This window comes from Spinacia oleracea, chromosome 2 (assembly GCF_020520425.1).
Source record: "Spinacia oleracea cultivar Varoflay chromosome 2, BTI_SOV_V1, whole genome shotgun sequence".
Taxonomy (NCBI): domain Eukaryota; kingdom Viridiplantae; phylum Streptophyta; class Magnoliopsida; order Caryophyllales; family Amaranthaceae; genus Spinacia; species Spinacia oleracea.
This window is the reverse complement of record NC_079488.1, coordinates 104796575-104813736: the sequence shown is the minus strand read 5'-3', so window position 1 is coordinate 104813736 and position 17162 is coordinate 104796575. Positions and strand designations below refer to the sequence as shown.

The following is a 17162-nucleotide window of genomic DNA, read 5'->3' as shown; positions in this document are numbered from 1 at the left end:
ATATATATATATATATATATATATATATATATATATATATATATATATATATATATATATATATATATATAGTGTTTTACCAATATATTATTATAATAATTAATGTTTCCAATACTATGTACTCGATCTATATATATTCTCAAATCGATCAATCATATGAAATCTCAATCTTTGCCATCAAACATTTCGTATATTTTACAACTAACGATCATCAAGGACATGTTAATTATTACTTGCATGATTGGAATATTTGGAGTACGATGCTACTTATAGGGAATTACTGGTGAGTTTTGGGCGTGATTAAGATAATTAATCAACATAATGGGGTGATTGAATATTTGATTGGAAAAAAGAAATACTTCGTGTAACATTTATAGCACCTTACATTTTAACATGATTGAAATAATCTATACCTAGTAGTATTTAAAAAGGAATACCATTGATTGTTAGACGACACGTGTCACCTGCATCTTTCATCCACCACGTGTCACCTCCATCTTTCATCCATTTTTTTATTTTTATTTTTCCTTTTGTTGTTTGTTATACGAAGTATTTATTTTACATCTTCAACCTCTCTTCCACTACATCTTCATCCTTTAACATCAATTTACCATTTAATACATATATTCATTCAACGTCTTGCACTCCATCTCCCGCTTTAGCACTCAATATCAATTCAGCATCTAATTTGTATATTTTCAAATTTTAAATTTGACCTCTATATAAATTATATATTCCCACTAAAATCACGTAACCCACAATAAAATCAACACTTTAAAATACAGCTTCACAACCACTATATAATCGCCCGTTCAATGAACGAGCTCAAAAGCTAGTTAATTTAATTAGTTTTATGTTTTCTTTTAATCTAAATTATCATCAAGGGTATTGTAGTCTATTTCATAAGAGGACACCAAAAGTGCAATTACTAAATTGACCTAGGAGTTCCCTTATATAATAAGATTTTCCTAGAAAGTATGTGTTTGATTTACATTCACTAGGCACCAAGTAGCAGTTGTTTGTTGTCATCCAAACAACTGAAATTTCCAAGGGCACTTAGCCTGCAAAATCTGAAGAATTATTAAGCTATCCCCCTTAATGAAAACATGTCTAATATTATTCTCAATTGCCAATAATAATCTACTGTGGAGTGCTATAGCTTCTGCTAGAAAAGGGTGTGTGTTGCTCCCAGATGTAAGAGCGATTACCCATATTATTTCTCAGGTGATCCCTAATAACGACCCCTGCTTCACTCGAGTTATGGCGAATATAACTATCAAATTAAAATAAACTAGTTTTTGGGCCTGTTCGACGAACGGACATATGACAGAAGATGACCCAATAAATGAAAATAAAAATGGAAAAAGTAGGAGAATTGTACCCGTGTCATTTTGGTGTTGCTTACATGTGTGTCACGTGTCTTCAAAATAATGTTGTTTACGTGTCCTTAAAATGGAGATGGTTATGTTTTTTAAATACTAGGTATTGATTGATTGATTTTAAGGGTGCTAGGAGCAAGTGACGTCCAAGCAACCCGGATAGAATGATATGAGTGCTTAGGAATATATATACACATGAATGCAAATCCAAAGAGTATTCTTAACTGATAAACATAAATTATTTCGCATACTACTACAGAACAAAGAAACAATTGAATTTTCTTAAAAGTGATTACCTAGCCAACCAATTGCCATATAAATTATCAACTAATAGCAAGATTCGAACCTGAAACCTATCGTACACAAACCTTCAATCTTAACCATCAAACCAATACATCATCGATTCATTGGTCCCAAAATTCTTTAATGATTGACAAGGCAAGATTGCGAGCTACTCCGTACTCCGTAGTCGATAGTAACAACTAACAAGCGATAGTAACAAGCCAGGAACTACGCTTGAGTAGTAACGCTGATTAGTGATTAGTGATTACTGATTACTGATTACTGATTACTTAACTGATTAGTCTCAAAATTGGCAATGATTTCTCCCTGTTGTCCGCCCCACCACCTCCATCCATCGTGAATCGTGATCCATCATCATTTTGACCTTTGTTTTTTCTTTGTTATTGTTTTTCCCTCTCTTTTCAAAAGCTCTTCCCCGCCAGTGAGAGAGAGTAAAGTGAGAGTGAGATAATATAGAAAACCCTCCAAAACCCTAGAAATTTCCCGACGAACAGAACTGCAAAAATGCCTCGAGAAATCATAACGCTTCAAGTCGGACAATGCGGGAATCAAATCGGTATGGAGTTCTGGAAACAGCTTTGTCTCGAACACGGCATCAGCAAAGATGGTATTCTCGAAGATTTCGCTACTCAGGTTTCAATTTATTCTATCCATTTTTTTATTTTAGGGTTTTATTGCTTCATTTGAGAATTTAATTTCATTTGTATGCAATTTTATGAGCTGAGAGGAATATATTGTTTGTTTTGTTGATTGATTGCCTCGGATTTTCTTAATTTGTTGTTGAACCTTGCAATTGAATCCCATCTGTTTATAAGGAACTGTTGGATTATTTTATATTTAGCTGTTGCAGGTAGGGTTTATGGGAATAGCGTTTTGCAAAGATTATTATGAAGAATTTTGAGTACTGCATTGTACTGCAATTTTGAGTATTGTAATTGGAGTATTTCGTAGCTTTTTCATTTTTTTAAAATGAACTAATTCAAACCTCATTCTTTTGCTGATTATTGGAGTGTTTCTTCTGCATTTCGTGTCATTCTGGGTTTAGGGTTTATCTTGGTAGTCTGCGTAACTAAAGTTGTTGCTCGTGTTTGGTACTAGTTTTTGGTTGGCCCTTTATTGGTTCATGTTCCCGTAGCAAGTGTCTTAAGGGAGCACCACCTATCACGAAAAAAGGCAGACTAAAAGGAATTGATGTTGTAATCAAGAAAAGTGTAAATCTCATCTTTTAGGCTGAAGTGGCAATAGTTAAAATTGAACCATTAAAGCTGTTATAAGAACTCAATGATTTTCTAGATAAGGGAGATTTCAAAATTCCTTTTTCCTCGAGGATTGAATGAATTTTTCCTGCATTCTAACCAGAGATTCTAAGAGGGGCATTATAAATGTTATGTTCATATACGTGTTGAATTATTGAATACATGATATGGATGTTGCTAGTGACATGAGAAGGTCATTACTCTAGATAGTGACTTGTGTGTCATTAATCAGCATAAATATCCTCTAGGCAGCCTTTGATTGTTGAACAGTTTTCATGTATATGCTTAGTGCGTGCACTTTGCCAACTAGTCAGTGATCATCAACTCATCATGTCTAAATACTAGTCGTTTTTGTTCCCTTTTTGTGGGGCTTGTATAAGTGATTAAGTCCTACATCGAAAATTGTAGTGAAGTGCTCTAATATGTGACTTTTGTGGGCTTATGACCTACTCCACTCTTAGCCAAGTGATTTGGGAGGTAACCTCACTGGATGCTATGTGTTTGTGCTAGTTCTCCTCCATATATCTCTCCCAACAATTGGTGTTTTTAGCTCAGCTTGGACGTATTGCACACTTTCACTACGAGGATAATGTTGAACGTGGATTTGTTTGACCTCGTTGGTGGTAATGTGGTATGCCCAAGCCCCCAACTCTTGGCTTATAGAAGTGCTCTGTATAGGAATTGGATAGATGTTTTGGGATCCCTCTACAGTAGGAAGAGTATGCAGGTTTACCACTGATGGTCACGTTTATTGGGTTTTTGATAAGCCATGACGATGAAGTGCCTTATTGTATAACCTCGTTGATGACTTAACCATTCTGCCAATTAGTTTTGAGACATAACCTCAGTCCAGGCTCTGTAGTTGACTTGCTACTCCCTTCTCTGCTTCTCCAGATTCCTCGGTATCTTTTGCCCTCCGGATTATTTTCTCTATCTATAGTGCATGCTTTTACATGTAATGACGTAATAGTTGTTACAAATTAGTCTGATCTTTTAACCACATATCATCTTACTGTCCCACATTCATCAACACTTCTATTTACTGCTGTTGATCTGCAATTCATTAAAAAAGAAGTTAATTCAATTCCAACTATGCTTAGCAAAAAAAATATTTGTCTATGGTGTATCGTTTATATGATGGTTTTTTGAAGTGTGCTGTTTGCATTAATTATCTGCAGGGAGGCGACCGGAAAGATGTCTTTTTCTACCAAGCTGATGACCAGCACTACATACCACGAGCATTACTTATTGATTTAGAGCCTAGAGTAATTAATGGTATACAAAACAGTGAATACCGGAATCTCTACAATCATGAAAATGTTTTTGTCGCAGATCATGGTGGAGGGGCTGGAAACAATTGGGCCAGTGGATATCACCAGGTATATCTCTCATATGAAAAATCTTGTTTTTGCTGATTTCTAAATTTTATTCATTTTTGTAATGTGGATATCAAGCTACTAATTGTTTTGTTACACATTAAGTCCTGTTTTTTCAACATTTTCTTTAGTTCTGCAGATTTCTGGAAGACTAGTTTGTAGATATACATTTGTTATATAGTGTACCAGCGTACCTAGAATTCTAAAACATAGATATAGACGTGTCAAACATTTTATTTTTCCTGCCTACAGCACCAACATCTCAGTTGACTGGAGTACTTTCTTTTAGTGGTTAACTTGATATTGTATGATTTTACACACGTAGATGTCCTGAAAGCTCTTTCATCTCTATCCCTGTTTTGTTGCATCAGCCATTTACTCTGCCTGATTAGATTCATTCTGAATATTCAGCAAACTGCCTCATGATATTGGATCAATCGAGATTCTAAAGGGTAAACGTGTAAAGATGCTTTGGAGATCCTGGATGATCTTTCGTAGACTGTGATACTGCACAGTTTTCTGATATTGAAGCTTTACTTAGCTTTGATTACTCATTTCTCTGAGAAAAGGAGCAAGCATTGAGCTTATTCATGTGCTATTACTGTGTTTTTTTTTTTTCCCCATCTTTCCTGACTGTTGCTACTTCGTCAAAAATCTCCTCAATGATTCATTTCTGTTTTAAAATTTTCTGTAATTTGCATCTGTAAACATTACATTTTGAGTGTGCATGTATCATGTCTTTTTCACAAGTTCTCCACTGGGTTAACCACTATTCTTTAAGATTATTAGATTCCTTCTGATTTCTTTTACCGTGCGTAAACCTATTTGTGGTCCTTTTATTACTTTTCCAAACATCGTGTCCTGATCTTTTCCTTGTACCGGAGATGTGTGGATAGTAATATTGCTGTACTTTAGCAAATGAGACTACCACCTTAAATGAATGTTTGGGTTGGGTTGGGTCGAGGACAGGATATCTTGCTCATATTTAGGTCTATTTTAAATCAAATTGAGGGTTTCAGTTAAAGTTTGAGTCTAAGTGTATCATCAAACTTGACACCATTACATGTCATCTTTCCAAGTTAAGGGTGGTCTTTATAATTTAATTACTTATGAATCATAAAATTTGAAGCTAGGCGGCATATTCTAAGGTCAACCTGCGCGATCTCTCGTGACAGCTAATCATAATTTGTGGTTTGCTTGAAACAGGGGATATGGAAAGTAAGATGAACTTAAGAAGGCGTTGTAAATTGATGTTGATTTAGTAATTTACTGTCTCTTATACGTTGGTATTCTGTTGGTGTTTAATTTGATGTAGACTTCTTGTACACTCAGGGGAAGAATGTTGAAGAGGACATCATGGACATGATTGATAGAGAAGCAGATGGAAGTGATAGTCTTGAAGGCTTTGTTCTATGTCATTCGATTGCTGGAGGAACAGGGTCAGGTCAGAAATATTCTATTCCGTGTCTGTAGAATTTGTTGTTTTCTGCTGCCTTCTGATTCTTTGATATAGAAATGGAAATTAAAAGTATGTTCTTCTAGGTTCCTTTGAAGCTTTAATAAGTATACTCGTGGACAGGAAAAGAATAAGGTGAAAAGAATGAAGTATTGAGCATTGACGTGCCTTGAAATGCATGAAGTGTGGATGGAATCACATTTATGCTAGTGCATGGCATTACGTGATTTAATCTCTTTTGCACATCTTTTTCCTAATAGGTATGGGTTCGTATCTGCTGGAAACCCTGAATGATCGCTACAGCAAAAAGCTCGTTCAGACATATAGTGTGTTTCCCAATCAGATGGAAACGAGTGATGTTGTGGTGCAGCCTTACAACTCTTTGTTGACGCTTAAGCGTCTGACCCTCAATGCAGACTGTGTTGTGGTTTTGGATAATACTGCATTAAACAGAATTGCGGTGGAACGGCTTCATCTTTCAAATCCTACTTTTGCTCAGACCAATTCACTGGTCTCTACTGTAATGTCAGCCAGCACAACCACACTGCGGTATCCAGGGTATATGAACAATGATTTGGTTGGTCTTCTCGCTTCTTTGATTCCTACACCCAGATGCCATTTTCTAATGACTGGATATACTCCACTTACGGTTGAGCGTCAGGTAAGGTTGTGTATATGTAAATGCAGTTTTTTGTTTTCATCTCCCGGAAATTTATTATTATTCAATTTTTTTCGGAAGCTTTGTGTTGCTTGAAAAACCTGACAGTCTTCAGTTGCCTCCACCTTTAGCCTCCAATCTTCCACACAATTTCCAGTTTTACTCTGTAATTTGCTAATGTACAGGGTGAAACTCATAATCCCTGTGATCTGATGATAAATAAGACATTTCCACACCTTGATTCCTGAATTTATTATATTTTTAAGTGAAATATTATGGAAATTTTCTTTTATGAATAGGGTGTAGGATAAGAACACTTAACACATACATTAAATGGGGGAAAAAAAATCAAATATAAGTATTGTGCCGATCATGCTACACATAATTGAAGAAAAACTCTGGATAGAACCTCAATAAAACAATATCCCTCTTCATCTTCACTAATCACTAGCTTTATTTTATAAAGTTCTGTTATGGTTCATATAATCACAAAGCCAAAGAACTGTCAGGAATACATATATCAGGAGAGACTTCTCTCCAAATTCCCCGCAAAACTTGTATAGCCAAACTGCTCGATGTGACAAAGTCACAAGATAGAAGGAGAGCAAGCCCGTTGATGATGGGAATACTCTTTTTTTCTTTTTTGTTTAATTGTAAACTGCATTGCTTTGGAAAAAAGAAACTGCTTCCAGGAATAGTGTATTTTATCAGGAATTTCAGTTGATGGCTAATTTTGTTCCTAACTTGTTGCAGGCGAATTTAATTCGAAAAACTACCGTACTTGATGTCATGCGAAGGCTTCTTCAGGCATGTTTTGATTTGACAGTTGTATTAAAATTCTATTATAAATGGCTTATTCTTAACAGTGATCTCTTCTGCAGACTAAGAATATCATGGTTTCTTCTTATGCTCGAACTAAAGAAGCTAGTCAAGCAAAGTATATATCAATCTTAAACATTATCCAAGGAGAAGTGGACCCAACCCAGGTAATAAGAGTATGGTTGTTGCTTATGCGATTTTTGTCTGAGTAAATCCTAGTGACCTAGTCGTTAGGATTTCCTGGGGCATTTCTTCTAGTTGGCTGAGAACTTGCACCTTGCATGCAGACATGCACTCTGTCCCATCCATAATTTACACACGTGGATTTCAGATTTGTGGATGATACCTGTACTTGCTGTTCTTTTAGAATCTTGTAATGTCAGATTCTAGTGCGTCAGCAAGATAATTGATCGTCATTGATTCTGTAGATAAGAGCATGCATGATGTTTTGGATTTAGGACCTGTGTATTGTGTATAGATTTTTTAGCTAGGGAAGATGATGTTTCTTGGGGGTTATTTTGTTTTTCCCATTTTAGCCTTGTATACTGTTGGCACCTTCTCGTTGCTCCTTTTGATCCAGTTCTTGATTACCTATATAACAACTACTCCTGTATGCATGCGTTGCATGCGTAAATTGTCTTATGCGAATATTCAAGTTTGCTCATAATTATTATTTTTTATTGAATTTGTTTTGATTTTTCCCCTTTATTTAGGGATCACTTAACATACTCCGATCCTAAATTACATACGTATCAAATATTGTAAATTTTTTAATTAGTTAATCTTGTACCAGTATTTAAAATAAGTTGAAGAAATGAGGACAATTTGGAACATGCAATTTAATTAGTAATTTAAGTAAGGTACTTTAGTCTTTTTACATGGACACCAAGTGTTCCCTCTCTTCCCTTATAGAATAGAGATTAGCACTATCTAGGAGGCACCAAAACTTGGATGGGATTTTGAAGTAGTCATTTGATCAGAACCCTATATGTTGCTAATGACCAGCTATCTATGGAACTCTGAAGTACATGGGACTCTGATATTTGCTTTTATCTTGATCAGGTTCATGAAAGTCTGCAGCGTATTCGTGAAAGAAAGCTGGTGAATTTCATTGAGTGGGGTCCTGCTAGCATTCAGGTGTTTTGTAATAAAGATTTATGCATACAACATTATAATAAAAGCTGTTATCTCTGTGTCTTCTAATTCTTGGTCTTTTGCAATAATTTTTCATATTGTCCTGCAAATTTTTCCACTTTCAGGTTGCTTTGTCTAGGAAATCACCGTATGTCCAGACAGCACACAGGGTAAACTTTCAGTTTTTGCTGAATCATATGTTTTTTCTTCACCCATTTCTAGGATCTGTTGATTTTGCTGAATCATATGTTTCCCTTCACCCATTTCTTGGATCGGTTATTTTCTAAAAGGAGATTGCATATTATATTTTTCTAGCTTTGGACCATAATTATTTGCTCCAGACTTGAGTCACTATTTTAGAAGCTTTATATATTTCCTTACAGATGAGTAAATATCTCTTCTTTTTTAATGCTTGTTAGGTTAGTGGCCTCATGTTGGCAAGTCACACTAGCATACGTCATCTCTTTAGCAAGTGCTTGAGTCAATACGAGAAATTGAGGAAGAAGCAAGCTTTCCTGGACAACTATCGGAAGTTTCCAATGTTTGCTGTAAGTAGCAGTTGTTTGCCTTTTCTGATAGAAACCTTGTTAACTTTATTTTACCTATTGTAGTAACTTATGTGATAATCCGTCTGTGAATATTTGTTATATATATATATATATATATATATATATATATATTTGATATATTATGTTTTACCATCATCTTTCACAATCTGTGTTTCTGCTTTCTTGGATTAATTTGAAATCTAATTGAACTTGTCGAAGTTAAGTGATAATTGTTGTACTTCACTAAAGCTTACTGTAATAACCTCTTTGTCTTTTCCGAGACCTTTGTGCTAACTACCAGGTTTAGCTATCTAGATCATTAGGATGCAGGATTGAACTTGTATCTTGCCATCCAGACACCATACATGGTCTTGTACTTCTGTATAGATTATGGAGTAATCTTTTCCTTTTTAGGTCAAGTTCCTGTATCTGATATGTGGGTATGGAGTGTAGTCACTGTCTAATGTTTTCTGACAAATACATGCCATTATCTTAGGCAATGCTGTGTGTATAGTTTGTTCTTTGATATGGGTAGTCATTGTGTAGTTAATTTTCCATGTATTGATGAATGATGCTAGCCAGAAGTCGTATGCATTTTTATCCTAACTGCTTCTAATTAACGCGGTATCAGTAGGATGTGTAGCTTCAGTTTGACTTAAGCTGGAATATTGACAGGACAATGATTTATCTGAATTTGACGAATCAAGAGACATAATTGAAAGTTTGGTGGAAGAATACAAGGCCTGTGAATCCCCAGATTATATCAAATGGGGAATGGAGGTAATGTATTTGATTCTGAGATAGCTATTTCTCTTGTTTGTTGCACATCATAAATTTATTGGTAAACTTGTTTTTCCAGGATCCTGACCACCTTATGAGTGGGGAAGGCAACGCTGCAGGAATGGTAGATCCAAACTTGCCTGTATGAAGCAGACATAGGCTTTACTTTTATAGTTTTGCTAAAACCTTCAGTCGATATCTCATGTTGAGATCAGCTTTTTTTCGACTTTGATGTGCATTATTTAAGTAATCGTTTCTGGCCATCACATATGTATAGAAATGTAGTACACACTTGACAGTTTGTAATCTCTCAAGGTTTGATTTCCCCCCTATAGTATGATCATTATGTCCATTTCTAATGGAGTCAAAGTTTCATTTGTTCTTGATTTTTGGGTATAATAGACTTAATCAAAATGACTCTCAAGACCTATTCGCGTCTTTTTCATGAAGTACAAGAAGGTTGTTATGTTATCGCTTATAGATCAATTGGAAACCTCTTTGCAATTGTAGGGGTAAGGTTTCTTACGCCCAACCCCCTTTACCCCGCTTGTTGCAGGAGTCTATTTAAAGGCAATGGGATAATGATATGATGAATAGTATCATTGTGCTGAGGCCCAATGACAGGCTGGTAGTTGAGCCACATTAAGGCATGATTAGAGATGGACAACGAGGCCGGTTGGGTGGTCAAGGGTGAGTTTGGTAGGTCATGGGTCGGGATCAATTAACACATGGCTAACACTGAAAGTCGGGGTGGGTCGGGTCGTGGGTTGTGTCAGAAAAAGTGGGCAAACTATGTGATTTGGTTCGTGGTAGCCTGGTAGGTTGTGCAGGTCAAGTAGGTCCGGAGTTTTTAAACAACTTTTTGAAGGAAATAATGCCCTTGGTCCAAGTATGCATTCTATGTTAAGTCTAATAAATGCGGTTCAGTATTAATTAACAAGTTAATAATTCAGTGAGATCAAGTGAGCTGAATGCCTAGCTAGAGGCCGCTTCAGTTCAAGTGGAATTAATGATATTAATCCACAGCTTACTCTTGACTGAACCCGTAGGGTCACACAAATAGTACGTAAACGGATCAAGTATTTAATGGCATTAAATACTCCATCTATGAATATTCGGAACCGACGGATCTTGGTTTCAGTGGGAGCTAAGATCGTCACAGGCAAGAAATGAATACTCCGGAAACGATGATATTGCCGGAAACGGAAATATGGATCGTATCGGAAATATGAATATTATCCAAGTCGTAGATGTTGCCGGAAACGGAAACATGGTACGTATCGGAAAATATTGTTGGAAATGGAAATATTACCAGAATCGGAAATATTGCCGGAAACGGAAATATTGTCAGAATCGGAAATATTACCGGAATCGGAAAATAATTCCGGAAACGGAAATATTAAATATTTGTTCGAAACGGAAATTAATTCCGGAATCGGAAATATTAAATATTGTTCGTATCGGAAATAGATTCCGGAAATGGAAATTTAATCGGAAGCGTATCGTACGAATTAGCATCGGACGAGGCCTGCCGGACGAAGGCCCAGCACGAAGCCAGGCCGTCGCCCAGCAAGCACGCACGCCACAAGCCCAGCGCGCGCCAAGGCCACGGATGCGTGGGCCTTGCTGCGTGGGCTGCAGCTCGCACGCATGGGCAGTCCTTGTGGCTGCCGTGTGTGTGTGAGTTTGTGCTCATGCGTGATTCCTGAATCTGCAAGAGTCAGTGTATGATTAAATGTCTATTCCTAATTGGATAAATTAATTAAATAGAATTCATGTAGGATTCTAATTCCAATTAATTCGCATCCTACTAGGATTACGATTCCTTTTCCATAACTCTATAAATAAAGGCCTAGGGGTCATAATTTATACACAAGTTTCAAAGTATTCAAAAGTGAGTTTTTTGAGAGAAAATTAAAACACATCTTGCTCATAAAAGTGCCGAATTTTCTAGTACCTTAAGGGCGGTTCTAGTTGGTCAATCTTAAGGCGGATCCGGACGTGCTGTGGACTATCTACGGAGGGACGACACTTGGAGTCCTAAAAGACTTGTTCTTGTTCGGTTCGGGCGCAGCTAGGGAGGGCACGCAACAAAGAGTATGCATCTAAATTATGCTATATGATTATGTGTAAATAATATGTTTCCTGGGTTAATGGTTGTTTCCGCATGATTTATGTAAATGTCATATGTATCATAACCTAACAGTGGTATCACGAGCCCCTTATTATTTTCATAATCTTAAATTGCATGAACATGGTTAAATATTACAAATTTGCAAGAATTAAAAGGGGTGATTAATTTTCGTAATTGTTAATTAATTGCAAATGCGTTTATTTAATTATATGTACGCAGTTTTTCGGCAGTTTCTTCATTACTCATCCGAATTGAGTGATTTTTGTGTCAATTCCGCATGTAAAAGGCATTCTAAAATTTTGACAAAAATAGTATTTTTCTGCCGAACCCAGAATTCTCAAATTCGAAGCCTAACTATGACTTTTCGAAGGTTTTAGTTTTTCGAATGCAAAATTTCGTAAATTTAAGATGTTAAATTAAATATTTGCGATTCCTGTTGATAAATCTTGAATTTTTGATTGACCTACTGCATATGTTTAACAAGTTTGAATGCCTAGTCTTGTTAATTATGCAATCTAATTTGTAATTATGATTAATTTGTTGAAAATTAGAATAATTTAGAATTAGTTTGATTTTCATAATTAATTGTAATTTAATTAGAAACCTATGATTAAAAACCACCATAAAAATTGTAAATTTACGATAAATTTTAAATTTTTATGACCTAGACTTGAATCCATATCAATCGGAAATCAATTGGATAATAAATTTTCGATTTTTCGCCCTAAAATTATGAAATTAATATTATTTATTAATTTGTCATTAATTTTAAATATAAATTTTAAATTTTATGCGATTCGTTCATATAACTTGCACGCACGAAGCAATGGACGCTTCGTGTTACCCTTAAGGGGTGTTGTATAATGCGGGCATGCGACGACGAGCAAGGGAGCTCGTCGCCCGTGCGGCACGAATGCAATGAGCAAGGGCGTAGTGCACGAGCACAAGGCAGCAGCCCTGCCTTGTGTCGTGTGCCACGAGCAATGAACGAATGGGCATGGGCGAAGGGCGAGCCAAGGCAGTCGCGTGTGGGCAGCAAGCGAGCTGCGCCACAACGCGCGCTGCCTCGCACAAGTGCGCGCAGCCTCGCGCGCAGCGAGCGCAAGCTCGCGTGCCACGAGCGCTGCGCCCAGCACTGCTCGCGCGCGCAGCGCGCGATGTCGCTCGCCCAGCGAGCGATGTCGCGCACCAGCGAGCGATGGCTCGCGCCAGCGAGCGATGGCTCGCGCGCGCAGCGCGCGATGTCGCTCGCCCAGCGAGCGATGTCGCGCCCCAGCGAGCGATGGCTCGCGCGCACAGCGAGCGAGCCAGCGCGCCCAGCGAGCGATCTCGCGCGCGCACTGCGAGCGATAGCTCGCGTGCGATGGGGCGCTGTGCGGAGGCTTGCGATGAGACAGCAGCAGCTATGCGACGAGCGCATGGGCTGCGCGCACATGGCCAGCAATGGCTGTGTGCGTGCGGCCCATGGGCGTGCAACGCGTAGGGTGTTTGCGTTACGATTAGATCGTTTTGAATGTTTAATTTGAAAATTTCAGTTCACGTAATTTTAATTGATTTTAAAATTAATAATTTGAATTAATTTCTTGGATTTTAATTTTGAATATTATAATTATAATAAATGGCATTTATTCTAATTATTTTACTAAAATTAAAATCATAAATTAATTTAAATGTGACTGAAATTAAAATTAAATTTTTGGATTCAATTATAAATTTATATGAGCTTTAAATTTTAATTAAATTTGTATGTTTCCGGTTAGACTAGAAATACAATTTTATGTTTAAAATTAGTAAAGCATATGAATTTATTGGTTTGAGTGGGAGTGCTTTTAGTCATAAACTCTTGATTAGGTCTACAAATCCTTAAGGTTAAAACAACTCGATTAGAATTAATAAGGACTGAATAATTGGTAGATTATTGGTGACCTTGATTAATTGCTGCAAATGTTTACGTGATGCATAATGTGTTTTAACTAACCAGCTATGTGGGCCATTCATGATAATGAATGGGTGAATGGTATATATTGTATATGTACTGTTTTGCAGGTTATGAAGTGACTAGTATGGCCCAAATAGGATAGAAAATATGGTCTGCGTACCATTAATTTGAATGTAATTGGTCTAAAGCACCAAAGTTATTTTTCAATTCAAATATGGTCTGCGTACCATCAAATAGTTGTAATTAGTTATAACTTATCCTATTTGAAGAAAATGGTGCCTCCCACGGAGATTTTCAAGACGGACTTTGAAGTCAAAGCTTCAAGATGAAGTCGGGCCATACTAGATCACAAATATCTTATGCATGTTTTAAGTTATTTATTGCTTTAAATATGTCTTAAAATGCATGAGATCAAAAGCTTGATTATGTTGCATGATTAAGGATTTTAGTTCACTTAAAATCTAACCAACATAGTAAGAGCCTTAAGTTCCAAACTTAAAAATTGAGTTAAAAGGTGCCATGCCAAAATATACACTTGCTTGGATATCCTTTACATCAATCTAGTAATAGTTTTCGCTCAGCGAGGTGTTACTTATTGGTCCTAAAGGGGCAAGGTACACAAATAATTGTGAGTACATGTTAGTTTTGGTGAAACTCAACGATATAAGTAAGGAGTCCTTTTATGTCGTGGCAAATTCGATAGGTTTACCTAATAAGTTCTTAGACGTACCTATCAACCAAGAATAGTTTCTAGACTATTAGCAAAAGGCTTTTGCTTACCTAAGATGTTCTAGGATTAAGTCGACAAACTGTGCTTAGTTCTTCAATGATTTTAGGATCTTGGAATCATTTTATTCACACCTGCCGGAACACATAACTTGAATAAAATGCTTAATAAACATTGAATTATGCATGAATGCTAGAATTTAAGTTTATTAAGAGAAACTGTGAATGGTTATTTATTTGTTTATTCTTTTCAATTGTAGTTTTTAATATGGCAAACAACAATTCATTCAACATTCGATCAATTCTCGAAAAGGAGAAGTTGAACGGGAAAAACTTCCTTGACTGGCAAAGGAACTTGCAAATAGTTCTTATGCAGGAAGAAAAGGAGTATGTCCTAGATGAGGCGATGCCCGAAGCTCCAGGCGACGGGATCACTCAGGCAGCCCTCAATCGTTGGATTGATGCCAACAAGGATGTGAAATGTCTAATGCTCGCCACCATGAGTGCGGATCTGCAGAAAACGTTCATCAACTCAGATGCTTTCACAATCATCAGTGAGTTGAAGAACATGTTCCAAGATCTGGCTCGAGTCGAAAGATTCGAGACTCATAGGCAAATTCTTGAGACCAAGCTTAAGAGAGGCGAGCCCGTAAGTCCACATGTTCTCAAAATGATTGGACTCATTGAGAATATGAGTCGGCTGGATCAGCAATTTTCTCAGGAAATGGCTATAGACACCATCCTCCATTCTCTTCATAGCGGGTATGATCAGTTCAAACTGAACTACAGTATGAATAGTCTGGACAAAACGCTCACTGAGCTTCACGGTATGCTGAAGACCGCTGAAAAGACGCTCAAAAGTGATAAGTAGGATGTGCTTATGGTGCGTGGGGGCAAGTTCAAGAAATCTGGAAAGAAGAGGAATGCTAAGAAAGGTGGCAACAAGGCCAGCCCAACTAAGCATACTGGCGCCAAATCTGCAAAGAGGAAGGTCAGTCAACCCACTTCTGAATCCGAATGCTTCTACTGCAAGAAGAAGGGGCATTGGAAGAGAGATTGCTTGAAGCTAAAGGAAGATCAGAAGAACGGAACAGTCGTTCCATCTTCAGGTATTTTCGTTATAGACTGTATACTTGCTAATTCAACTTCTTGGGTATTAGATACAGGTTGTGGCTCACACTTATGTTCCAATCCACAGGGACTAAGAAGAAGTAGAAAGTTAAGCAAGGGAGAAGTCGACCTACGAGTGGGAAATGGAGCACGGATTGCTGCATTAGCCGTAGGAACTTACTATTTGTCGTTGCCCTCCGGGCTAGTTTTGGAACTGGAAGAATGTTTCCATGTTCCAAGTCTTACTAAAAACATCATTTCAGTTTCTTGCTTAGATGCTAAGGGATTTTCCTTTATAATAAAAGACAATAGTTGTTCGTTTTATTTTAAAGAGATGTTTTATGGATCTGCTAGATTAGTCAATGGACTTTATTTATTAGATCACGACAAACAAGTATATAACATAAATACCAAAAAGGCCAAAAAGGATGATTCAGATCTCACCTATCTGTGGCATTGTCGATTAGGCCATATAAACTTGAAACGCTTAGAAAGACTTCAAAGGGAAGGAATTCTAGAACCATTTGACTTAGAGGATTATGGTAAATGCGAATCATGTTTACTTGGCAAAATGACAAAGCAACCTTTCTCCAAAGTTGGAGAAAGAGCAAATGAACTATTGGGTTTAATCCATACAGATGTATGTGGACCAATGAGTACAAATGCTAGAGGTGGTTTCAGCTACTTTATCACTTTCACTGATGACTTCAGTAGGTATGGTTATGTCTACCTAATGAAGCATAAGTCTGAATCCTTTGACAAATTCAAGGAATTTCAGAGTGAAGTAGAGAATCAATTAGGCAAGAAGATTAAGGCACTGCGGTCTGATAGAGGCGGTGAATATCTGAGCTATGAATTTGATGACCATCTGAAAGAATGTGGAATTCTATCAGAATTGACTCCTCCTGGAACACCACAATGGAACGGTGTGTCAGAACGGAGGAACAGAACCTTGCTAGACATGGTCAGGTCAATGATGGGTCAGGCCGAACTTCCATTAGAATTTTGGGGACATGCACTAAATACAGCTGCACTCACTATAAATAGAGCTCCGTCTAAAGCTGTCGAAAAGACTCCATACGAATTATGGTTTGGAAAACCTCCAAATGTGTCTTTTCTTAAGATTTGGGGATGTGAAGTATACGTCAAACGATTAATTTCAGACAAACTTCATCCAAAATCTGACAAATGTATCCTTGTGGGCTATCCAAAGGAAACAAAGGGGTATTACTTCTACAATACATCTGAGAACAAAGTGTTTGTTGCTCGAGATGGTGTCTTTTTGGAGAAGGATCACATTTCCAAAATGACAAGTGGGAGAAAAGTAGACCTCGAAGAAGTTCGAGTCGAACAACAAACTCTAGAGAATGCTCAAGATGACATTCAGGATGAAACTCAGAGATCTTTAGAAGAATCTGGTGAGAATCATGGTCAATCTAGAAATGTTACCCCGCGTAGATCGCAAAGATATAGATCTCAACCGGAAAGGTACTTAGGTATTTTGACGAACGAGAGCTATGACGTTCTATTACTTGAAAGTGATG

The 17162-nt window shown here is 37.1% G+C and overlaps 1 protein-coding gene across 1 annotated transcript; it reads left to right on the top strand.

The window, feature by feature from the left end:
- The first annotated feature begins 1851 nt into the window (after nucleotides 1–1851).
- On the top strand, nucleotides 1852–10095 carry LOC110790388 (tubulin gamma-1 chain). Its single transcript, XM_021995175.2, has 11 exons — nucleotides 1852–2315; nucleotides 4117–4317; nucleotides 5647–5758; nucleotides 6031–6431; nucleotides 7182–7235; nucleotides 7310–7414; nucleotides 8310–8384; nucleotides 8507–8551; nucleotides 8801–8929; nucleotides 9605–9709; nucleotides 9789–10095. The coding sequence occupies exons 1-11, from the start codon at nucleotides 2187–2189 to the stop codon at nucleotides 9855–9857; spliced, it is 1425 nt and encodes a 474-aa protein (XP_021850867.1). The 5' UTR covers nucleotides 1852–2186; the 3' UTR covers nucleotides 9858–10095.
- The last annotated feature ends 7067 nt before the right edge of the window (nucleotides 10096–17162 follow it).

What these genes read in the sequence shown, in the direction of transcription:
- LOC110790388 (XM_021995175.2), top strand. Translation starts at nt 2,187, where the DNA reads ATGCCTCGAGAAATCATAACGCTTCAAGTCGGACAATGCGGGAATCAA. An exon ending in GAGAAGTGGACCCAACCCAG is followed by an intron (nt 7,415 to 8,309) that starts GTAATAAGAGTA and finishes TATCTTGATCAG; the next exon opens with GTTCATGAAAGTCTGCAGCG. An exon ending in ATGTCCAGACAGCACACAGG is followed by an intron (nt 8,552 to 8,800) that starts GTAAACTTTCAG and finishes AATGCTTGTTAG; the next exon opens with GTTAGTGGCCTCATGTTGGC.